Source organism: Miniopterus natalensis, chromosome 2 (assembly GCF_054644295.1).
Source record: "Miniopterus natalensis isolate mMinNat1 chromosome 2, mMinNat1.hap1, whole genome shotgun sequence".
Taxonomy (NCBI): domain Eukaryota; kingdom Metazoa; phylum Chordata; class Mammalia; order Chiroptera; family Miniopteridae; genus Miniopterus; species Miniopterus natalensis.
In genome coordinates, this window is record NC_142082.1 from 35,858,526 (window position 1) to 35,884,356 (window position 25,831).

The 25,831-nt window shown below is 40.7% G+C and overlaps 1 protein-coding gene across 7 annotated transcripts in view; it reads left to right on the forward strand.

Moving 5' to 3' along the window:
* DOCK9 (dedicator of cytokinesis 9) overlaps positions 1-25,831 on the forward strand; it is a 255,149-nt gene that overhangs the window by 87,944 nt on the left and 141,374 nt on the right. For 3 of the 7 annotated variants that reach the window (XM_016203828.2, XM_016203832.2, XM_087814259.1), the window contains exon 1: positions 14,314-14,662. The exons of the other annotated variants lie outside the window; for them this stretch is intronic. In XM_016203828.2, coding sequence (XP_016059314.2) covers positions 14,537-14,662 — 126 coding nt within the window. In that variant the 5' untranslated portion in view covers positions 14,314-14,536. Of the gene's footprint in view, positions 1-14,313; positions 14,663-25,831 lie in introns of those variants that run through there. 7 annotated transcript variants of the gene reach the window in all.

Below are 25,831 nucleotides of genomic sequence, written 5' to 3' on the forward strand. Positions count from 1 at the left end.
AATCCAGTTGAATGAATTGGAAACTACCTCTTGTTTATTTAGTACTGAAAAGTGGGAAGGAGGGCACTCAGAATTCTACTACTGGAAAGGTTTCCTCATGATCCCTACCTTCCTTAACCATCACAGACCCATATGTTTTCCATCATGGTCTTTATCAGTTCTGATTGTTTCTCTCCAAAGCAATTAGCCGTTCGAATCTTACCAGGTTGAGTAGTACCTGGTTAAAATAAGACTGTTTGTATGTAAATTATATACTTTTCCCTAGGAACACATTTCTTTATTTTTTCACATCTAATATTGAAGATAAATGCTACTCTGCACAAACAGAGCAGTTAAATTGTTTCCCAAGTCACGTAAGATTATAATAAATGGGTGGTTGATCCAAGAATTATGATTTTGGAGTCTCACACTTGGTTCCTAATGATCAAGTGACCATACTGTGCCCCTGTCATTTCTCAGGAATTTTGTAGGTAATTGAAGTATTAGTATGTGAATTAGTAAGTATTCATATTTACTTTAGAGTAAGTATGAATTCCATATGCTGTGGAAATGAAAGCTCTGCTTCCAAGTTCTCATTGAAGAGGAGAAGTCCAGCTCCTCACTGCTGAATACCAGTCTACAGTCCTCCTTTTCTTCCCAAACTCCTTCCCATCCCCTGTACAGCTCCTTTAACAAGGTGCTGCTCCCTGGACTAGCAGCATCAGCAGCACCTCGAGAGCTTGTTAGAGAGGCAGATTCTCAGCTGTGCCCCTGATCTGCTGCATTGGAGGGACGGAGGGAAGGGAGACTGATGGCAGCTCAGAGGGGTGAAGGGGGTCAGGTGTGGGAGACCTAGTGCCCTTAGAGGGCCAGCACTCTCACACAGACCTCCCTGCCTAGCTGGGTCATCCTAGAGAGGATTAGGAGAGGGCCCGGGACTCTGTGCTTTTATGAGCTCTCTGAGCGATTTTGAGCAGTGGAGCTCAAGAACCAGCACACTTATGCCTCTTACATGGCACCTTACCTTTGAAGCTTGTTCTGACAGGTCTTGTGCAGGTAGTCAGTCATCCCTCCTGTCAAAGCACTCATTCTTAGGGTATTAATTAATCAAAGTACGTTAATTGCTATAACCAAATGGCAGTAGCTTAACATTCTACGTGTCTATTTTTCACTTTTGACAAGATCTCATTGGCTATATATCAGGTGGTCTTTCATGTGATGATTTAGAAAGCTGGCTTCCTCACATCCATGGCTTCTCTCTTGCCCAGACCTCCTCAGAGGCCACTTTCAGCTGGCCCGTAAGGAGAGGAGGTAGGGGAGAGGGTGCACACTGGGATGATTGTGTACCTTGTTTTATAACTGCACCTGGACTTTGCTACCTCATTTTTCTTATATTCTTATATTCTTTTGGCCAGAACACAATCACATAGTTTCAGCAGAACTGTCAAAGGGTTTGGGAAATGTGGGCTTTTTGTCTGCCCAAGAAGAAGAGTATTAGGGAGCATCTAGCACAGCACTGTCCCAAAAAAAAACCCCCAAAACAATACCAACCATGTATGTAACTTTACATTTTCTAGTAGTTGCATTAAAAAAAGGTAAAAAACAGATGAAATGAATTTTAATATTTTATTTAATCTGGTATATTCAAGTATTCAACATGTAATCGATAAAAAATTATGAATAAGCTATTTTACATTTTTTTTCTCATACAAAGCCTTTGAAATCCAGTCTGTATTTTTCACTTAGAGCATGTCTTAGTTAGACTTGACAGATGTCAGATGTTCAATAACCCTATGTGACTTAGCAGCTGTTATATTGGACAGCACAGGTCTAGCAGGTCCCTGCCACACCTGGTATTGAAATCTCTCCGTCTTTCCATCTTACTCCTCCACTAGACCATGCACTCCTTACATCTCACTTCTCTGTGTTACTTACCTCTCAGTCCTTGCACAGTACCATGTGGTTAAGAAATGTTTGCAGAGTGATTGAGCAGGCAGGGCCTTAATGCATAAATATGGGAGAACATTCCTCTTGGCTCTTTTGATTACTTAGTGAAAGTTCCTAAGATGTTTTCTTTTGTGATAAGTGCTGGTTGTACAGAGTATGGCAAAGTAAGTGTCACAGTAGAAGAATAAAGCAGAACCAATTAACTGTTGAACTAATATGTATCACTGAATTGCAGAAAGTCTGAGCTGAAAAGAACTTGACCATCAGATAGTTTGATGTTCTTATCGGACAGACCTGTTTCTCCCAGACAAGCAGAAACTTGAAGGTTACATGTGAACTCTGGGTAATCAACTCTGTTGATACTTTTGGTTGATTTAACTCTATTGCAACAAATCTAGAAGTCCAGTGTTTCTTCTGAATTAATTAACATATATTGCAGGATATGCAGTTATTTCAAAATGAGATGTTGTGAAAAGTGTTAACATAGTCTCAGTTTTCAAATGCTGCCAACAAACTTAAATTTTTTGGTTTATTTTAGTGGCTTTTCTTCAAGTCCTAGATCAGGGACTGGGAAAGCTCTTGAAAGCTATATCGATCCAATGTGTAAACTGAGTAAGAGATTCTCTCTAAAAGGAAAATAATAGTACATTAATTAAGCCTGTAATATTGGATGGGGGTAATTTTTTTTATTTTTGTCACTCGCCTAATTGTAATGAATTGTGGAGGATGCATATGGCGGATGTAACTCTGGCATGTTATTCCTCTTATGGCAGGGAGAAAGGAAATCCTTAGAAATGCATGTTGCCTTTCTCTAAACAGATTGTTTCATTGCTTTTAGTTAGAGACATGGGTCACACATATGAACTTGAATGAGAGCTTATAACTCAGCTGGCAAACAAATAAGGTGTTTGTGAAGGGATTCTAGGCAACGAAACCCTAGGGTTGGTTTTGTTCTTCACTATCCTTAGGAACGTACGCTGCTAAGCAAGTATTTAATTATGTGATCACACCATTAGCAGTATCTGAGAGATGTGTGAAGCTTGTACTATTTTGTAGTTCCTTACTTATTGACTTAAAAGGCATTTTATTTTGGCAGAGGTGGAAGAGAAAAGAGCAAGGAAGGTGAATGAAGAGTAAATCTGGTGGAAGATCCACCCATAAAGTTGTTTTTCCAAAAAGTCCAGATAAATAGAAATGATTAGTCATTAATAAGTCAAAACCTGCAATGGCATTTTCAACAAGGTTAAGGTCCTGCGGAGGATAGTATACTTTTTGGTTTCATCCCCACCCCACCCTCAACTTTGAGCCAGATATAGTCATCTCTGTCCTACCTGTGCAGAGACACATCTGGGAATCCATCCATGTTTTCTTGTATTGGATCTGGGTTTAAACATCATAACTGTTCTTCCTGTGTCTTTTAAATTTATTAGATCAAGATCAGTGGTTTTCACCAGCCAGCGAGGCTCAGTGGTTGAGCATTGACCCATGAACCTAGAGGTCACTGGTTTGATCCCTGGTCAGGGCACATGACCAGGTTTCAGGCTCGATCCCCAATAGGGGGCGTGCAGGAGGCAGCCGATCAATGACTCTCATTATTGATGCTTCTATCTCTCCCTCTCTCTTCCTCTCTCTGAAATCAATAAAAACATATTTTTTAAAAAAATCAGTAGTTTTCAGATGTAGGTAGTTGAAAGACTACAGCATAGGTTTCATCTGGGGAGCTGTGAAAATACAGATTCCTGGGTCTCAGCTCAAGATTCCAATTCAGAAGTTCTGGGTGGGGTCCTGGAGTCTGTCTAAAACAGAGGTGAGCAGGCATTTGACATATTAAGATCAGGAGGTGGTAGGGGGGACGTTCCAGGTGGATGGACATCATTTCTGGAGGCTTGAAGTTAATGCTTGAGGAGGCAATATAGTCAGTGCTCCTTGTGCATAAAGCTTAGGACGGTGTGGCGAGGAGGATGGGGCATCTGCGCACCCTGAAGGCCGTGGGATGAGGGGTTGTCACCGGGGAGTTACCACACGGAGTGGAGCGACTGCCCTGCCCTGGGAGCCAGATCTCCAGGCCTTACTGTTTGTTTCTTCCTTCCTTCCTCTGGGGAATTAAAATGAGAGGAAAGTCTTTGTCCTCACATCTGCACTTCCTCTTCTACTCCCTCTGTTCCATACTTTGAACCATTAGGAGGTTTCACCTATGTGTGAACAATAAAATAAAATAAAAAAGGTTTCAATAGAGTGAGGTTTGGGGCCTTAGACCCGATTGCTGCCATATTATTTAATCTTCTAAGGAAAAACTTATGTTGAGCTTGAGTTTTAAATATTTCAAATTGTTTATGATATCTGAAGATCTGGTCACTTGTAGACCAGTTTTAAAACTAGATGTTGATTTTATTTTTATGGTCAAGGCAAATAAAAATGACTTCTTATTAATCTGTTTAAAGTTGTTTATCCACATAACAGCTCTGTGACCTTGGACTAATTCCCTAACATCCATGCCTCAGTTTTCTTATCTGTAAAATAAGAATACCTATCTCAGGATTGGTGGAGAAATAAATATACCGCTGGTCACAGTGTCTGGTACAGAGTAAGGCCATGCTGAGCAGAGCCATATTGGAGTCTGAGGCAAAAAAAAATCATAATACTGATCCTATCTTTATTTCAAGTTTTGATTTGTTTATCATAGATTTTCTGGTATTAATTTTGATTTTTATTTGAGTATTTCACTGTTTTATTTATGTTAATTACTGAGTTTTTAGCACTTTCTTAAATTCTGTTCCTGAATTGAATGCTTCACTCACTTCCCCCCGGTCCCAGCCCTGGAGGAAGCACTGTATGTGCACGAGCTACTTTGTGGACATTATTTATTAAAGTTTCCCAAATAGTAGTAAATGGTTTTAAAAGTTAAAAATAAAAGTGTTTAAAGTAATTCATGCTTATTAAGGAAATTTAAAAAAATATACATAAGTAGAAAGCAGGGGATATAAATGCCTATGTTCCATATTTCAGTCACAACTGCTATTAATAACTTTTGTATTTTATTTCCTGTTATCTTTGATTCTAATATTTTCCAGGCCTTAGAAAACCCTCCAGTATTCTTTGTGGCTCCCCTAAAGAGATATATGTTCAAAAGGGAGGTAAAATTATGTTTGAAATAAAACTTAAAATATTCTGATCTATTTACCAGGTTTAAGATTAATTTCAGAACATAGCTCCAAATCATAATAAGTATGTGAACTTAGGGTAAGCCATTTAATTTATAAGAGCACAGGTTTCTAGAAGCAAAAATACCTAGTTATAGTGTTATTATAATGTATTTTATTTTAAGGATTAAATTGATCTAGATTAAGTGTGCAAGCATGTCAAGTGCCTAGAACATAGTAGGGGTTTGGGAAATGCTTTCCTTGCTCCCTTTTGCCATTCATTCTCTTTCCTTTCTCTCTGCTTCTGTGTTGAAATTCCTCTATGACTATCACAATAAAAACAATAAATAGATCATTGATTTCTAGATTTAGGCCTTGGCAAAGCGTAAATGGAAATGTGTGCCTGGGGAGTTCCTAAATGCTTTATGTAACATTGGAAGCCTCATTTATTGTGTAATTATTTAACCTGCGATTTTTGAATTGACAGAGGACTTTAAGACCTGACCCCTCTTTGTGGACGGGCCAGTGGAATATTCATAGCGGCTGGTGGTCCAGTTTTCGAAGCTAGAGTAAACATCACCCTTTCTTTTAAGCACACGTTTTCTAGAAGAGCTCTTCCCTCCTTGTTTGAGAGGGGAAAGCTGAAGCCCGTTGTGCTGCATGTATGACACTTTAGAAATGTAGTGGAAGTAACATCGGACCGTTCAACACCTTTAGTAAAGGACCAAAGGCGGCCGCAGCTCCTTTACCATCACTGTCACCACCACCATACCATCATCATTGGTTTCTAAGTTACGTGATGCGTGTGTTTTGATTTGGCAGTGAAGAGAAAGGAAGCTTTGATGGCCTTCTTTGATATTTGCCCACCCCACCTACCCTGTTTGTATTTCCAACTCTGGTCACCTTTATTGTAGCATATCTCTGAAGATGGTCATTTAGTTTAGTTACGTATTTTTACAGGCACTCGGGGAAAGTGTGACTTGTCAGGATGTGTTGCCCAGGAATAACGTTTGAGTCCCTTCAAACTCGCTGGCTTTTTTTCTATTCCTTGGCAGTCTCTTAATTTTGCATAGGAAATCAGTCACAATGAGCTGGGAAGAAGTGGAAGGCAGCCGGATGAGAAGAGATACATCATCTTCGTTGCTGATGAGTTCACCCGACGGAAGGGGCATTGCTTTTTAGAAGAGGGGACTTCCCACTTATTGTTAGGGGACCTGGTATTATTGTAAATGATCATTGTCTTTTATATACAAGCTATATTAAGCCAGAGGTACTAGGGGAGAGTCCACAACCCCCTTTGCAAAGTTTCCTCATAGCAAACTTTCCCTTTGTAGCCTGGGGATGTTTTCCTTTTCCCAGAAGTGGGTGCCCAGTGTTTCCTGAAGGCCTGCCCTCTCTCCTTCCCCATATTAGGTAGCTGATGGCCATGAACTCTGATACTTGGGAGTAGTCAGAGTTGTGTGACCTCTTGTGCCATCTCTGTCATCTATAAATCTAGATGGTCCACTGGCGGTGTACTTTATAACCACTGATAGAACTTGTCTGTAAGTGAATTTAACATACACAAACAAAGATATTACAAAAGCTATAAACTTGGAGGGTGGTTTTTGCATTTTTCATTATGTTGCTTTGCGAGGTAGGTATGAGGAAAAGTGAAAGAATGGACATTGGTCCTCCAGTTATAATTGAACAAGGCATTTTATTTAGAGACAAACACTTTTAGTGCTTTAAAAAAAGGTTTTGATCCTTTTTGCACAAAGCATTTATTCTCTGGCCCTGAACCTCAACATTTATCATGTAGTGAGGAAAGTTAGAAAGTTAAGCTCCATGTGAACGCCTATGAGGCTTGGGGCTCTGATAAATCAAACCAAGTCGAGGCAGTTTCATCACTCATTCTATAAGCAGATCTTTACAGGTTGCCTGCTGTGTACACAGTACATAGAGTGTGTGTATGTGCATGTCTGAGGACTCCTGCACACCACAGTGTGTAAAGCTGTCAAGGGGCGATAAAACATGCTGGGATTCCTCCAGTTAAGGTTGAGGGTGTGTGGCCAGCCAGGCTTTTGGTAACTCAGTCTGGGAGTTTTGTTTCCTGAGAAGAATCCCAGGCACATTATGTTTTCGTTGGCTTTGTAAATTTCCATCTCTGAACAAATCATGGACACTGCTGGCTGAATTGTCATTATTATGATTAAAATAAATTGACAGTTTACAGAAAAACTATTCGTGTCTATAGTGTAAAAGCTCTATACCCAGACTGAGGGGATCCTGACCTTTTGGAGAATTCACTCAAGAAATGTTTTTTGAGTACCTATCCTGTATTAGGGCCTGTGAGTAGAGCAGTGAACAAAATACACAAAAATCCCTGCCCTTGTGGAGCTGCTGCTGCTTCTTTTTTTAAGCTGTGGTTAGACAGACTTTAGACAAATAAGAAAAATAGAATAGAGAATACCAGGTGATGATAGAGCCCATGGAAAAATGGAAGCAGGAAAGGGGCTGGCTGGGGAGGCAGTGGGCTGTCTTTACTGAGAAGCTTCTAAAACGTGGCTGCAGGCTGTGTTCCTCCTCCCAGTGGGACACATCCATTGTCCTCTTGGGCCTTGGGAAGGAACGGAACCTAGCTAGGATTATAACAGTGGCAGCCCCCAGTGCCATGTAGCCGCTGTCCTAAGTTCACACAGCCAGTATGAGAGAGCCATCTCTAGAAATGGAAGGACCCTCCCATCTTGGTTTCTCCCCCGCGCCCCAGCACTGGGCTTACCCTAGAGCTGCGCAGAGAGGGTAGCAGACCTCCCCCAGCACCGTTCTTTACCAGCAGAACATCCTTCAGTCAGCCTCTCAGCTCCTCCCCTGCTCTGTTGGAAAGGAGGATTTGACACATTTAGAAATAGGTCTTTGTGTTTTTCTTGTGTGTGTGTTAGAGCAATATGATTTGGAAATGTTGATCATTACATTGAGGTGATCTGTTTCCCCCTAAATGTTATCGATAAGCAGAGTTTTAATAGTTACTATTATAGGCATGTAGAGCTGGAAAGATCTTTTGGCCTAAGTCCTTCGTTTTACAGGATGCAGACAGGTAGGATCTAGAGAGGTGAAGTGACTTTTTTTTTTTTAATCCTCACCTGAGGATATTTTTTCCATTGCTTTTCAGAGGGAGTGGAAGGGAGAGAGATAGAGATAGAGAGAGAGAGAGACATTGATGTGAGAGAGACACATCGATTGGTTGCCTCCCCAACATGTCCCAACCAGGGCCGGGGATTGAGCCTGCAACCAAGGTATGTGCCCTTGACCTGAATTGAACCTGGGACCCTTCAGTCCAAGGGCCAGTGCTTTCACCACTGAGCAAACCCGGCTAGGGCGCGAAGTGACTTTTGTAATATCACACAGCTGTTGAGTGGCATAGTGGAGGCTAAAACCTCTGTTTTAGCTTTTTCTATATCATTATATAGTAATCTAGTGTTTTCATTTATTTCTGACTATAGAAGTAATAAGTGCTTTTGAAGAAAACTTGGAAAGCAAAAGTTTAGAGAGAAAAAATCACTAATAGTCTTACATACCAGAGGTAATCAGAAGTCACTTTATTTTGGTCTTGTATGTATGTTTAATTGTGAGCATTTTCTCAGTGTCATTAAAAGTTCTCAAAACACATAATTTTTATTGGTTATATTATTTATCCTGTTTTGGAGCTATACTTTATTGGCCTTGGGTTGTCTGCTGGGCATTGGGCTTCATGTGATGACCCATTTGCTGACTTGGTCATTTATCCGCAAGCGAGTAGACTGCAGGTGTTGACACTGCTGATAGCCATCTGATGCTTATTTATTTAACTAAGGCTTGGTGTTTAAATTGCTGTTATCTCTACTTGAATAGAATCTAACCTGCTAAAGTGAAGAGCTTTGTATCCCAAAACTTCGGGTGGTTTCTAGCTTATCTCTCTGGACCTCAGTTTCCTTATTCTGTGAGCAGAGGATCTTCCCTTGGCCCCTTCTCTAAGAACTAGATGAATTCCAGAGGCTTCTCTTCAGAAAGATCACAGGCACACAACATTTTGAATGTAATTTTAGAGTGTTCATGGACCAGTTTTCCCCCAAGTTCAGCCTTGGATTCCAGGCTAAGAAACACTAGACTACTTGATAATGTGTATTCTATTTCTGTGATTATTGGATTAAATCTCTATTGACATAATTGAGGTGAGCATCAGACTTTATATCAGAATTCATTTTTTTATATTAATTCTTCTAAGAGGCTCCAAGGGTCTGATGTGGCGACTCTCTCTCCTCTTTCACCTCCACTTGCCCCCACATTTTCTGTTGCTCATTGCCTCTAACCCTGTCCTGTCCTGTTTTGCTACTTCTTGTGCCCCCTGTGTTCCATACTTTTGTTTTTCTCAGAAGGACAGATCATTTTCCGGACACCTTTTCTTTTCTTTGGCCAACAAGCTTACCAGTAACAATACACAGTGGAAAATATTTAGTTATTTGCTCCTTTTTGCAGTTTTTGTTAATAACTTTTACTTATTGCATCAAATTTGTCCAGAATAAGAGAAAAGGAGTGATTACTTTGGAGTAGAGCCATATATGTATATATATATTTAATATTTAGATATATACTTAAGGCTCTATTCCAAAATGTGTGCATGTGTGTTATATATCTATATACCTTATGTTTTTAAATATACTTTATATGTACTCTACAGGCATATATATGTACCTTAAAGTCTCTACATATATATACCTGTAACGTTAATTGTTATATTTTAAATATGCTTCTGATATGCCAAGAGGCTCTAATAGGAGAGTAAAAAAAATTCCATTCAGTTGAGATATTTATTCTATGTATGGTTATTCCTTATCTGGTCATTAACTACAGCAAAATGCAGTTTCAAATTTTGTATAATTCATTGCTAAAAATAAGTTTATTTGTACTTCTTAAAGGTTCAGGTGTACTGTTTCCAGGTATATCTTTGACTCAAAAAGTGACTAGCAAGTTATTCAGTATAATATTTTGTAGCTGGGAGAAAGAAATGTTTTCATTATTAGTAAATGGTCCGTTGGGTTTCAGTTCATGAGCAGTTGAATGCTTCTGCCTTAATTTGGGCCATTAACAAATGAAAATGTTTGCATATTTTGACAACTGCTAAGTTTCACTTCAGGGCTAACAATAACCAGTGACATAAAACTGACATGAGCATTAAGTTCAGAAATATGTTTTGAGTGCTTGCAGTACCCAAGACCCTGGAGACTCAAAGGTGGTGAAAATATAGCCCCTGACTTTATGAATTTACAGTCTCACCAAAGTATGACATGTACAAACTTAAACTTAATAAAAGGTAGACTGTGGGAAGCTCCAAAATAGAGGTAAATAAAAGTTTAACAGACGAGGAGCTAATAAATTCTGGCTAGGAGGATCAAGGCAGTTTCATAGAGAAGGTGCTATTTAAGCTGGGTCTTGAGGCATGTATAGGAGTCCTTTGGGTGAGAGGGTCCTTCAACTTCTTGCTTTTCAGAGTGTGATGGAACTTCATTGTACAGTGGGAAGGGGAAGATAGGGGCTTTAGAGTCTAAAGTTTGCCTTCCTTATAGTAAGAAATTGCCCTTAGAAAACCCTCTAAATGTTTTTATGGTTTTGTGTACCTAATCTGTATAATAATTTGTTTGCATATTAAAACCTGAGAACTGAAACCCGTACACAGAAGCTTTCATTCCATCCTACTTCTGAAGTTTACTCCATCTGTTTTAACAGTAAAGCTCTATACCCTTAATACATGTTCATAGGTGTGTTTGTTATTGTAAGAGTTAAACAAGTTAATGTGTGAAAGAACTTGAGGTTGCTAGGTAATAGGAGCTCAGTAGATGTCTGTGGATTTGAATCCAGAGGTCTAGCATGTACCTTGTTCTTTGAAACGGTGTAAGAGAAACCTTGGCCACATATTTCCTGTCCTTCTATGATGGAATTTCCTTTTGTGGCTGCTCTGACCAGATGTCATTCTCTTGTCCTCAGACATTGATCTCATAAAGCCCCTAGAGAAACCACATCCTACTCTGAGGTTAGGTCCTAGAGTTAATTGCTGTACCATGTGACTCTCCTTGACAGTCAGATTTCTACAGTGTTGGTCTCTCCTAAATGAGCAGAATATAACAAGGACACCTTACATTGCCCGAGAAGTTATGTATCAGGAAGGCTCACAACAGCATCTCCATTCCTCTAGGTTGTGAGAATTTCTTTTTCTATAGTTGGACCCACTTGAAGGTGATAGACTGGAAGTCTGTCTTGCTCTCCAAATTGCTGTACTTTATCCAGGATTTAAGCATAATGCTCTGAGATGGTGGTGAGAAAGCTGCGTGAATTTGGCTGTTGCATTTCCTATAAATACATTGAAAAACTTGACTAGTACATTAATCAGTCCCCTTTTATGCAAATCTCTGTGAGAAACCTTTTAAAAAATGCACTTGCCTTGTAGCTTTGTATGTTTTCTTCTTTTGATGATATGAATTATGGATAGAGCTAATTCAAAGTTTTTTCCTTGATTACAAAAGAAATATAAATTCAATGCAAAAGTTTTGAAAAATATGGAACAACTTCAGGAAGATACCTGGCTCATGGCATGAGCACAGGGGTTTCAAGATGACAGTTTGAAGGTATTTGTCATAGTTGAGCTGCAGAGGGAAGAACAGTTGATTTTCAATTGCTGAAGCACTTTGTAAAGTGTTTTAGCAGCACAGTTGGTGGAATTGTTACTTTAGATCACACAGCTAAAGTTCTGAATTCAAGACTAAGGTAAATTTATTTAGAATCCAATAACAACAGCAACAATAATAGTAGTTAACATTAAATGAGCACTTACTATGTACCAGGCACTGTGCTATGCCATTTTTACTTTTTTACCTCTTCACTAACTTATCTCTATAGGATTAAATTCAGATGCTGCCTTTATCTTTAATTGCTCATCACTAACTTTTACATATTTGTGCTCTTTAGCAATTGGCATAATTGGAATAGACAACTGGTTCAGCATAGTATCATGGGTTAAACGTATATACACTGGATCCATATTGCCACTGCTTGCTGTGTGACGTTCTGCACACATATAACATCTCTGTGCATCTGTCTTCTTATCTGTAAAATGGGAACAACCATTTTACCTATTTCATAGGGTTGTTATGAAGATTAAATAAATGATTAAGCAGGGCTTGGGACACAGTGAGCACTCTAGTTTCATAAAATGTATAACCCTTCACGTTCCTTCTCATTACCTAGAGAATGTCAGGGTATTTTGACCCAACAAACAGGATAACATTTCTCTCAAAGCCCAGAACTTCTGGTGGCTTAATGGTGATGGGGATGTGAGACAGAATTGGGCTATTTAGAACTTCTGAAGCCGTTTCTAAAAGGATTTTGAGTTGTTGGTTATGCTGTATTTTACTAAAGCTCAGTTTGTCTGTTTAGTGCTTGTGACTCAATCCTTTCTTGCCTCCTCTGATTTATAGGACATTTCTAAGTTTTGATTCAACTGTTATTTCGATTATTTATTTATGTCACTGAGTCTCTGGGATTTTTCCTATCCTCTTTTAAGTTTACAAACTTAGAGTTTTAAAATTCATAGATCATATTATTTTGAAATACAGATTTGGTGAGTTTTTATTAACCCCAAAAGATTACCCAAGGGTGAGAGATTGGGTAGTTTAATAAAATTATTATAGAAACTACTTATATTTTTTTATTATGGACTTTGTCGAACCTTTGTAACTCATTACACAATTAATATCCACCCTCAGAAGGATTGCTGGTGTCTGAGTGACAGAGGTCCTGGTGGGAGGGAGAACAGGTGGCTATAGGGTGCCATCTTAGCTCCCCCATTGGCCCCCTGAGCCCTCCCAGCCACAGTTACTTCACCTGGAAAGTAGGAGACTTGTACCTATATCTTATATAAGTTTACATATTTTCCTGGGCAGCTTATCTTATGGCACCTATTGTTGCTAAATGACACCACTTCCATTGTTTCTTTCCTACTACTACTTCTGTTATCTACTGTAACCAGATCCTCCCTGATTTCAAGCAAATAAGCAGAGTAACTAACTGGGAGAAGCAATGCAGGAGCCTAGGAAGTGCAGATTAATATTTAATCCCATCTTAATGCCCATATTCCATGAATTTTTAAATAAATCCCTTACCACTTATGTTTTAGTTTTCTCTAAGAGATAATTTTAAAATGATTTAAAAATTACTTCAGTCTTGCCCTGACTGGTGTGACTGAGTGGTTAGAGCGTCGGCCAGCACACCAAAGGCTTGCAGGTTTGATTCCCGGTCAAGGGCACACACCTGGGTTGCACGTTCAATCCCTGGCCCCGGTGGGGGCGCATGTGGGAGGCAACCAATCTATATGTCTCTCTTACATCCATGTTTCTCTCTCTCTCTCTCCCTTCCCCCCTCCCTTCCCCCCTCTCTTCCCCCCCTCCCCCCCTCCCTTCCACTGTCTAAAAAAATCAATGGAAAAAATATCCTCAGGTGAGGATTAAAAAAAAAAAATTACTATTCTTGTTAGGAAATACTAAAAATAGCAGGCTTTGGGGAAAACACATTTTGGGTTCATTCCCCACTTGAACCGTGGGATGGTGATTCAGCCACTTTCTTGTGCTTTGTGCAACTCTAATTATGCTAGTTTGTCACTTTGCTGTCTATTCATCTTGCCTTCCCTAGGAGCTCTGATACTACCTGAAGGGAGAGACACCCTGCCTGTTGTTGGACTTAAAGTTAACATTCTGTTTAATAAGAACATTTTCCACGATACGTGGTTTCCCATGAAAATGTTTGATGACCTTGTTTTATTGGCACAAAATAACACATAAACTAAGTTTTGTGTGCAGGAAGAAACTCTTTCTGTACACCTGCAGCCGTGAGGTGCAGGCTACGGAACCCCTTGCTGGTTGCTCTTCCCAGCGTTGACCATCAGCCAAGCATTTGGTGTTTTGCCATAACATGAAGGAAAGCATCCAAAAACTAAGAATTTTGGAACACCCAGACGACCTAGCTGTCTCTTCAGCTCCACGGGCTTCAGATTTGCAGTAATTATGAAGGAGTCTGGCTGTGACTGGTTTTCTTTTAAACGCTGCACTATTTTGATTCGTGTCCATTTGGCCCACCCCGTGTGGAGCAGACACAATGAGGCCGGTCTTTATCAGAGAGGCAGTACACTGTGTATTGTACAGTTCAGAGTTTGTTTTCCTTTGGACTGCCAGAGGGAACCTCCCATTTTCCTAGCAGTAGGAACACCCCTGGAGGCTGGCCCTCGCCGGCCTGCCCTCCCACCCCGCAGGCTCTGCAGACCCAGCCGGCGGGGCTGACCACTTGTGCCTGGGAAGCCAGCTAGCTCACTTTCCTTCCTCGGGCCACCGGTATGCTTGTGCCTTGCACAGCCAGGGACTCACAGCTGTCCAAGTTGCAGACTTTCTGACTTGCATTTTCAGCCGAGAATGCAGGCTGATAAATACAGGTTAAGTACTAGAAGTGTCAAAAAGGAGCTGGTGATCGAGTCCCCCCTGCAACGCAAGGATGCAACTCAGGGAGAAGTGGAAGCAGAGAGCCCAGGGCCAGTACTGGTAAGGGGCTCATCCCCTGCGATTCTGTTGCCATCCCCAACAGTGCCTATATTGTCTGCGTGCTTGGTGCCTTCTTGCCCTCTGTTGGATTTTAAAACTTGCTTTGCCGTCTCCTGTGAACTCTCCTCTCTCTCTTTTCCTGTAGATTGTCTTCGGTTCCACTTTGATTTTCTTTGTAAGGAAAGATATGTTGACATTTTGTGGGTGAATGTGGCTTCCAGGAGGCTTCTTTGTATAGAACAAACATGTATTGTTTAAAATTATGTCCCATTTAGCTGTACTGTTGCCAAAGGTACACCCAGGGAGGCACATTTTAATTGCCTTCTATAGGGCTGAAAAAGATATCCTTTGTAAAATGAAAACATTTTTACATTATGCATTTATGTTATTGTGAAAATAAGGAAGATGACATTGGGCAGTTTGAAGGAACATAACTGTTGAAGTTACATGTGGTCTCACTCGTTTTAACAGGTTTGACTTGAACAAAGTAAGAAATAACCTATATTTCGAATCAATTTCTAGAAAAGTTTCTGTTGTTAACATTAGCTAAACTCATAGCAGTTTGATAAATTCCAGTGCTTCGGTAGACTTTGTAAGAGAGGAATGTGAAAAATGGTTGTGTTGTTAGCATCAATGAGTAGGTTGTGCTTCTCTCTCGGAATGTCTTTAGTACAATAAAGGCACATATTTTTTTAAAGCAAACTGTAAAAAACCACCAACATGCACTGCATAGGAGACAATTGAGCCTTTCAAATGAGCTGTTAAATGGATGGGTAAACTAGTACTTGGTGATTTTATATAGTGATTTTTTAAACAGAAGTCCAGTTGTCATTATCATAAAGTGTTTGGCTAATTAACTTAATTTTCAACTAATGTCTTTAAGAATCTGAACTTAAACTTTCCTATAGTGGATTTGATTTGAATTCAATTGCTTTCCTCTGACACGTGAAACTGCCTTATGCTGTATTGCCTTCAAAATTAAATTGCTAACTGTGAACGGAGAAAGTAAAGTTCAGTGGGCCTTTCACTGAAGGTTTTTCCTCTACGAGGTTTAGGCTCCCACCCTGGTATATTGTTTAGAGGTGTTATTCATTATCTTGGAATCCTTTCTGCTAGCACAATGGTTCATTTATTTATTGAGTAGCTTGACCCGCTTACATGCTATATAGATTTAATTGGTTAAAGCTCCCAGCTGATGTAGCTTATGATTTCTTGGAAGAAGTTGTGTGGTTTGGGTTCCCTTGTGAATCTTCTTAAAAATCTTTTGTCAGTGATTCTTCAGATATATAGAAATATTTGTCCAGATGATTAAATATACTATAGAAAGATGCTTTGTGATTTATTTTTAATTCCACAAGTGACTGTTAAAAAAGATTATATTTCTACTGCATACAAAAAATCAGCCTCTCACATCCCAGTTATTTGTTTAGGGCAGATCTCACTCCAGGCATTTCTACGGGGAGTTTGTTTGCTACTGTAATGGATAAGGCTATGCTGGCTGCAGCTGCCGCTGGTGGGAATGCTCTTCAGGGCTCAGAAGCTTCTGGCAGCACTGAGAGCTCTGGCTCTGCACCTGCAGAGGGAGGTGTGAGTGAGAGGTGAAGGCAACAGTGATACAACAACAAGAAACTTTTCCTTATCTGATAGTGTCTCTCTTCTTCCATGGGGGTGAGGGGTGGGAGGGGTAAGCAAGATAAAAAGAGCTATTATCAGATAAGAGAAGCAAAGATATTTAAGTGGGGCTTCTGCCCAGGACAGATCTCCTTACCTGTGATTATCGCTGCCCACAGCAAATGAGAATTCGACAAACTGCTTGGGATACAACTTTTTACCCCAGATGGTTTTTAAAAAGTATGCTCTCACAGCCATGAGATCTATTTCTTGTAGCGCTATTCGTTACTATGTCAGTAGCCCACACACACAGAGAATCCCTAAGTCTATAACGTTTAAATGTAAATAACTTTATTCAAAAGATAGCATTTTGACATCAAGTTCTGCTGGTTTTAGTTATGTACACAATCAGTCCTTGGGAAATATTACATAGTTTAGAAAGAATAAAAGTAATTAATGCATAGAATAAAAATATAAATAGTGTAGAAAGATGGAAAAATAAAGTGCCCAGTTTTAATTATTTGTGTCCAGACTTTGTCCTGTGCATATAAAAATATAACTCTCTGTGTGTGTTTGGAAAATGTGCTAGTACTATAGATTCCTACCTTAATTTTCTCCCAGAACATATCAAGAACATGTTTCTTTGTCACTATATGTAGATTTATGCCATTCTTTTTAATGGCTGTATATTATTCCACTTTATAGCTGTACCATAATTCAATGGTTATTCAACTTGTTTTCAGTTCTCTGCAATTATTACAATGTACAGTCATTGAAAAAATAACTTTGTGGGCTGTGAATGACTAACAGTGAATGTACTAGTAAATGTATCTTTAAGCACTTACACAAGTCAGAAGTACTTGTTCTAAAACTTCTATCAGAAGTCTCCTCTGGGCATTCATTGGCAATGATGCTTCTTTCCCCTCTGTTAGGACAAAGGTTAAGGTTGCCTTTAGCAGTGGCTGCTTGTTCTGTGCAAGGTAAAAGCAGTATTTATATGAGAAGTATGTGTTTGGACATTGTACAGTTTCAGAGGCTGCAGTGTTCAACTTACCGGCACCTGCGTAGGTCTTGTCCTCTCATTGTGACAGTAAGCGGGGGAGGAAGTTCATGGTGAAACTCCCCTGTTCCTACCCAGGCTTACTGCCAACCCCATTGAAAAATGCCTTTGTGGGCTGTGAATGACTAACAGGGGAGCAATCAGGATATTCTTAATGTCTATAAGTTAGTTACCCTGCTTACATTTGAATACCTATTTTTGCCTCCCAAACTCTAAAGTAATTCCTGGTAAAAATTTATTCTAATTGTCACTGCCCAACAATTTAGAAGAAAAGGGTGTGGCCTCAAAGAGCCAGAAATGGCTGGAGATGTGTCGTTTGTGTTGTCCTTTCATTGAGTTACTTTCAAGGCACAGGTAAGGACTGCAGCACAGGTCTTATGTGAGGAATTTTGAAGGTTCAAAGATGCGAAGATAGAAAAGAGCTGAATTTTCATGTGTTAGATATACTCATTAGGTGGTTTTTGTAAAGTTTCTTTTTTAGAGACACCTTTTCTAGTTATATTATTTTTCTGGGATCTTCAGGTGTTAAAACCTGAATCTGAGTTCTTACTTTGATGTCTGAATGAACAGATGATTAGCTAACTGACTATGTGAGAAGGCAGCATGTGTGCCAATATAGAAAGGAGGGGGAGACTGGGCTTCTGGTCGGACAAGTCAGTGCGTTACATTACCTGGGAAAACCTTTTCTCTCCCAGAGTTCTCTTTACTTTAGAAATAATAGCAGAATAAGTGAATTAAGACACAAACCCTGGAGTATAAGCGTATGGACAGTGATCATGATATCTTGTAAGACTTTAGATGTCTGTGGTTGAGTTAATTAAATTATACTTATAAAGCCCTTCTGCCCTACAGGTTTTCCTTCATCCCTACAGATGTCTTTAGAAATAATGATATTAACTACCTTGGTGATACTTAATAAGTAGTTTCTTTGTTTTTAAAATATTGAGTGGTGAAGGAAAGAAGTTCCTACAAGGTTTATGTGGTGGACATGTTCCCAGATGAAAAAAAAATTGGGAAAGTTTACTTATTCAGAGCCATAAGCCTTCACTATGCTTTTTGGCTTTCTCCTTCATTTGTTCATTCTTTCGCTCATTAGACCCATATTATTTATTTATTTATAAATTTGTTTTTTATTGATTTCAGAGAGAGAGACAGAGATAGAAACATCAATGATGAGAGACAGTCATTGATTGGCTGCCTTCTGCATGCCCCCAACTGGGGATCTATCCTATAACCCAGGCATGTGCCTTGACCTGGAATCGAACCTTGATCTCCTGGGTCATAGGTTGATGCTCAACCACTGAACCACACTAGCCGGGCATTAGACCCATATTTACAAGCACTGAGATTTGCCAGACTTACTGTATAAGTGCACTGGGGAGACAGGTGAGCGAGATCAACATACTCCCTCTCTCCAAGCAGCAACGTATAGGTAAGGAGGGGCTTTTCACACGGTGCTTACTAGGCATGGGTGAGTGTTAATCTGGCCCATCCTTTCCCACTAAGACAGTGTTTAAATCATCATTGGCTCCAGCAGGACATGATTTTGATTTTTGGGAGTACCTAAAGCAGGCCTAGCCCTGCTTTACAGAAGGCACAAGGGCCCCTGACTCTTCTATGAATAGTTTGCATGAATGAGGCCCCCAAAGTTGCACACATACTTTGTGGAGTGGTCAGTGGAAGGACTCTTTAGAGGGTGCATGCTTAGATAGTGTCAGGGTGAATTTAATAACCTGGCCAGCATGGAAAACTATTCCAGAGAAGGGGCTTCCACAGCTTGTGTCACTACCTCATTGCAACACTGAGCCGCTCCTACCTTCCGGGCTTCTTGCTTGTGTAGAACACGAAAATCCACCTAGCTCTGGGGTGTTTTTTTGCTCATGTCTGTCATCAATGTGGAGGTAACAGTAATGCCAATTGGTTTTTTTGTTTGTTTGGTGCAATACTACAATAGGAAAAATATATATAGTGCCTTGCTCTGTGCCAGACACTGTTTTAAGCCTGTTAAATATGTAAAATGAGAAGCATGTAGTAAATAGTCTCTAAGATCTCTTCTGGGGCTAATGTTTCAGGGTTTTTAGTGTTGATCCCAGAATAACCTGTGATGGAGTCAGATCAAGACCCTAGAAATTTTAGTTTTAGATTCTAAGCTTATTTTATCCAAAATCTTTTGGGTTTTGAATTGTTAACAACTCCAAAACGGGATATTGGTTTTTCACCCAATGTAAATGAGTAACACCGGTGGAATGCGTTGATCAACCTGGAAATAAGTAAAAGTGGCAGCAGAATTTGGAGTCAGCAGGGAATATGACACAGGAGAGGCCTGAGCCTACAGATGACATATGACCATGAGTATAATTTTAGAACTAAGAAGGCTTGGAAATTATAGTTTATCTTCAACATTCCAGAAGTTTGAAATATCCCTGTAATGTGATATAGCTAGTCCTAGATTTCTCTTAGTGTGACATTTTGAGGCTTTAGAAGTTTCTAGTGCTTGATTTCCAGACAAGCATATGTGCCACTTACCAGCAGGTCTCTGAGGGCTTTGCCAGGTTTTTGGGAAGGAGCCAGTCTGTAGTTCTGTTTTGGGATCTCCTTGCTATTGAGAGTTGTCTTTACAGGGGGAGAAGCAGAAGTGAGTGGTGCAAAGGGAACCTGGGTCCTGTGTCTTTTTTTAATCCTCACTGGAGGATTTCTGTGCTTTTCAGAGAGAGTGGAAGGGGGAGGGAGAGAGAAAGAGAAACATCGCTGTGAGACTCATCAGTTGGTTGCCTCCTGTACTCATCCCGGCTGGGGCCAGGGATTGAGCCTGCAATCGAGGAACGTGCTCTTGGCCGGAATCGAACCTGGGACCCTTCAGTCACTGTCTGGCACTCTAACATGACCCTCAGAGGCTGGCCCTGAACTTATTTGCTGGTCTCACTGAGCCAAATCAGCGAGGGCTGTGTCTTTTAAACACCACTTGACATTTCTAAGCCAAGATTGCCTTTCTATCAGATGGAGATAGTAGTAGTGTCTGCCCTCTGGACGCCTCATCTCTGAAGGTTATCTGGACCGCTCAGGTCACCTTACCACATTGTCTTTCCTTCCTCTGAGCCATACTCCAATGTGCTACCTGACTGTTGTTTTTTTTCAAAACACAGAGTTATTAACTTCCTGCTTAAATGCTTTCTCTGTGAAGAGAAATCAAAGCATAGCTTACACGACCCTCAGAGGCTGGCCCTGCACTTATTTGCTGGCCTCATTTGCTGTAGCTTCCAACATTCATCCTGGCCTGGGCCCTATCTTTTTCTACTGGGGATGTGTCCACACCTGGGCACCGCTCTTTCTTCGTCCAGCATGTGCTTCACTGCCTGGTTCCTTTTACCCTTCAGGTCCCAGCTCACATGCCAGCTCCTCCAAGAAGCCTTTTCAGACCCTGCCCCCATATTTCCCCCTAGACGGTGTGCTCCTGTGGCCCATCATGGCGTCGCTATTCTAGTGTGTTAATTATCCATCTCTGGCGTATTATAGCTAAGGCTTATACTCCAGCCTCCCTCACTAACAGGGGGAGCGTATGCCGAGCAGGAACTATGGTTTTGTTTTGTTTATGTTTTTGTTTTCAATTACAGTTGACATTAAATATTGTTCTATGTTAGTTTCAGGTGTACAGCATAGCGATTAAGCATTTAACTAACTTAAGAAGTGATCCCCCCAATAAGTCCAGTACCCACCTGGCACCACCCATAGTTATTACAGTATGATTGACAATATTCCCTATGCTGTACTTCATGTCCTTGTCTTTGTATTCCATCTCTGACATAATGCCAAAGCTACCTGCCCTCCCCCCGTTTTTTATGCGTCTTCGCATGGTCCTGGTCACCCTTTGCAGAATATACTGGTAAAAAATGGTTTGCAGAAAGGGCTTCCAGGAAAGGCTGGATCTGAGGATAATTCTCCTTTATTCTTCCGTCTTCTACCTTTAAGGTTTAGCCACCAGTATTCAAATGTGTTGAATTGCCAAGATAAGCAAAAAAAGACCTGCCTAGAGGAACCTGCTTGACTGAATATGATGTGGGTATTGTGCTGCCAAACTCTCCTGTGCTTCTATTATTTTTTTATCTAAATTAAAATATTAGCTGACATTTTATGTGAGTACTTGGGTACAGAAGTGTAAACTTCCATGAACAAAGTCAAAAGCCTTCTCTCTTTCCCTCTTAGCCAGCACCCCTCTGTCATCAGTACCACCTCTTCCTTGTCAGCCACACCTGAAACCGTAACATCACCTTTGATGGTTGTAGCACACTTGGAAAAATCACTGTGTGGCCTTACTACCAGCATCCCAGTAAATGAATTATATATATGTGGAAGAGTGTAAGGTTGGGTTTTCCTTGCAAAGATTATGTCCTGGAACTATTTATTGGCAAAGTAAATTAAGTATGACCTACTGGCATTCATATGTATTCCAGCATTCAAACCTGGTTCTTCAGGAAGACTAAGTATTTTGGGATATGATTTATAATATTCTTGAGACAGAAAATGAGTCTCCTTCAGGAAAGGATTCTGCCTTTTCTCTCTTCTCTGGTGAGATCATGGAGTCTGGGCAGTTCAATGCCACTTATGTTTCCAGATATCAGAGCTGGCCAGAGAACAGAGTCTGACTTCTGTCCTCCTGGAGGTGTGGCGGCTGAGGCATCACAGTATGAGTGGTGTTATTTAGTTCTCAGACAAAGGGAAATGGAGGGGTTGGGGAAGCATTTCCTGTCCTAGAGCTCTGAAATTCCATTACACTTATTGGCAGTCGGTTATGGGAAGGGTCCTGGGCTTGGAACCAGGAGGTCCAAGGGTCACCATCTGTGTGACCTTCATTGGTTCATATAACCCCTCTGAACTTCAGTTTCCTAATCTGTGAAATGGTGGTGATACAACTATAGAGTTTGGGTAAGTTTAATGAGATAATGTGTGTGTGTGTGTGTGTGTGTGTGTGATCCAGCAAAATCAGGTGTATGTTGTAGGGGCTAAAATTCTCTTCTGTCTGAACGACACAACTATGTATGATCCCCATGACCACCATTTGTTGAGTTCCTGCCCTGTTACAGGCACTATGTATTGAAACCCTTTAATAACTCTGTGATGATGATACGAGAAATTACATTACCCACTTTTAGATGCAGATATGGAGATTTAATAACTTGCCCTAAGACCACATAGCCAATAATCAGTGGAGTCAGGATTTTTTGAAAATATTTTTAATATGAAATTCGCAAACATACACAAAAGGAGACAGATTAGTAGAGTGGTTCTCATCTTGGTGATGCCCCATCCCCAGAATTTCTGATTCAGTAGGTCTGGGGTGAATTTGCATTTCTAACAAGTTCCAGGTGATGCTGATGTTGCTGGTTTGGGGCCACACTCTAAGAAACTAGGGGCTGGTATTATGAACCCCCATCTGTCACCACCTCCAACAATAATAAACATTTTTGGGATCAGGATTTTAATCCTCCCTACATCTCTCCTTAACTGGTCTCTGAACTGCCTCCCTGGCCGTGAGGTATGTCGAAACTCTTTTGTGAATCATGTATGTTATGAATACTTCATCCCCCACCCCCAATATCCTCAAATAAATAGCTTAAAGTAAGTTGTTTTGAAATCTGACTAAACTTGGCTTTTAGAGCCTTTTAGCTTAATTACTTGACTCCTCATTTCAGAGTTCTAAAAATAATTTTTATGGACATAGAAAGAGTTAAGAATTTCAGGCCATAATGCTACAAAGTATATGGGGGGTATTATTGGCTGGAGAAGAATCTGTAGTACAGATTTAAGATAGAATTATTTAGGCAACTACCATGGTGTGATTTCTTTTTTGCATTCACATATGAAAAAAATGGCAGACAGAATTAGAAGCTGGGATGGCTGTGTGTGTGAGAAACACAAGCTGAGCCCGGCCCTCAGGCTCTGCGTCTGTTTTCTCTCTCTCTCTGTTCTCCTTACACCCTTCTTTGCCTCTTAGTCTATGCCTGTGTCAGGATAGATGACACTTCAGGCTCTGTCTTTGCAAAGGCAACTGCCCCATTCCACTCAGCTTTCTGCTGTGTGCGCCATGGGCAGGAGAAAGTCCCCTAAGTCCCTGTCATGCCTTCTTTCTTCATTAGCATTCTCTGCAGCATCCCCATTGAGCACAGCTGACTAAATGCAAGCATTTTGGGGGGGGGGGGGGTAATCGTTATTATCTTTATTATTACCTCAATTTTCATTATTATGTTTCTCTTACACCATTTTCTAGATGATATTGATTTGACATTTTTTTAATACAGTCTTTACTTCTGCTCATTTTAGTAATAGGATAATAATTTTTGGAAACCACAGTTATTTATAAAACTGACAAATACAAAACCCCAGACTCTTTTTGGTCTATCAAATTGATTGATTTTGAGTGTTCAAGTTTTGGTAATGCTACCAAGCCTAATTAAATAAAATCTTCATTCAGTGACAAGTTCTCTAATTTGAATGCTTTTTAAGTGCTGTATAAAATGGGAATTCAACATCTTATCCATGTTTATAAGATAAAAATCTGACTTAACAAGTATGTCATTGTTGGTGTTAATCTGTTCTGAAGATAACCCCATATTTCAATGTGAGAAATATATTTAGATGCCTGAGAGTTAGGTGGTCATTATACATTCTTCTAAACATTCTCCAATTCACTCACTATTGTGGTTTAATGCTCAGGTTTGAGCTTGCTTCTCAGTCCAAGCTTAGATAAGGTTCTCTCTGTCCTCCGGCTTTTTTATATCATGTGATTGTGCACATTGTCAATGAAAGTGCAAAAATTAAAATGCAGAAGCCAAGAGGAAGAGCAGGAACCACGGTCAGGAGACCTGCGATCCAGGCCCAGCCTTGCAGCAACTCCTCCTGGGCCCCGAGACAGTCAGTTAACTCCCATGCTCCCTGGTTTCCCTGTCTGTAAGATGAGAGGGCCAGACCAAGATAATCTCAGGTTCTAATGTTTGCACAACTGTAGTTCTAATGTTACTGAATCTCCAGCTCCTTTGAAACAAGCATGCTTCTGAAGAGCTGCCAAGACCATTGTTGCTACGCACACTGATCAGCAGTCTGAAGAACATGTACCACTGAAAAGGAATGTGATCATATTTTGATTACCAGGGTCTCCTCGATTTTAATGTCCTTGTCTGTTGCAAGGTGATGGGAGATCAGTTTTCATGGCTGGAGGAGGGTACGGGATCTAGTTTTGTCTTTAGTCCCATTCTTCCTTCACCAGTTTGCTGGCTTCCTTAGGGCCCTTCTCAGTGTAGCCCACCTGCTACTCTGGCCTCATCTTTCAGCACAGGCCGTAGGCCAGGGGTACCTTTGAGACATGTGGCATCCCAAGTGAGCTGATCATTGGTGCTCCCTCAAATGGGTGCTGTTCAGGTGCTATTTTAGATGAGGGACTGAGGGCTGCTTAGGGCAGAGGTGAAGCAAGGACCCTTGTACAGAGCCATTCCTTTCCGACTCCAGAGAAACTCAGGCCCTACGGTTAACCACCCATTGTTTGTCAAGCATGTCCATCTGGAGTCCTGCTGCTCCCCTAGGGCAGTTGATTCGTCTGTTTTTCGCACTCACATAGACTATCCTTTCAGATAGGGGTTCTCATAAATGTAGTTTTCTCCATCACGTTGGATTTCCAGTGATACTGTAGCACCCCTGGAGACTGAGCCCCAAGCTTGGCCTACTGCCACCCCACGCCCTTTATGCAGCTCTACCCCAGCTGTTGTGAGCTGCTTGCTGCTTTGTGAACTCACTGTGCCCAGAGGAGGATTTTATCCTGAAGCTAGTGAGATGCCAGTTTCAGGATCTCTTCCCAGGCCCTGGGAAGGACTCCAGGAACTTCATATTCATAATTTTATATATTTTTAACACCCCCTCCACTGATTATACAGATTTCAGGTCCCACAAAATCTGATTGCATCTGTGAGCATGCTCTCTGGCATCTCCATTTTCTTCCTAAGGAATCCCAATCTGCCTTGAATCCTGGCTGCCTTGTTCATCTCTTAGACTCAACTCTAACAGCCTCCTTAGGAAGCACCCCCTGTTGTTGGGTTCCTTCTCTTATACAGCACATTTACTGAGTGCCTGCTCTATGCCAGATGCTTTTCCAGGTGCTGGAGAAAGAAATGAATAAAATGCAGAAATCTTTGTCTTCGTAGGGCTTGTGATCCAGTTGGGAGGAAGTCAGGTTAATTCTGATGGGTCAGATGTCACTCATGGGTTCTCATTGCTGTCAGTCATTCTATTTTAATTGTTCACACATCTGTCTCCGGTCTGGATTGTGAGCTCCCTGGGTTGGGGGCTGTGCCCTTTTTATCCTGGTGTCCCAAAGACCTGGCACAGTGCCATGGACAGGCTGGGTAAAATTCTGGAAAGAAGGAACACCTAACTGCTAATAACATTTGCATGCGAGGAAGGGAGGCAGCTGCTAATTCCTGTGCCCACCCTAATTGTAGGAAAGAAAATGAGGA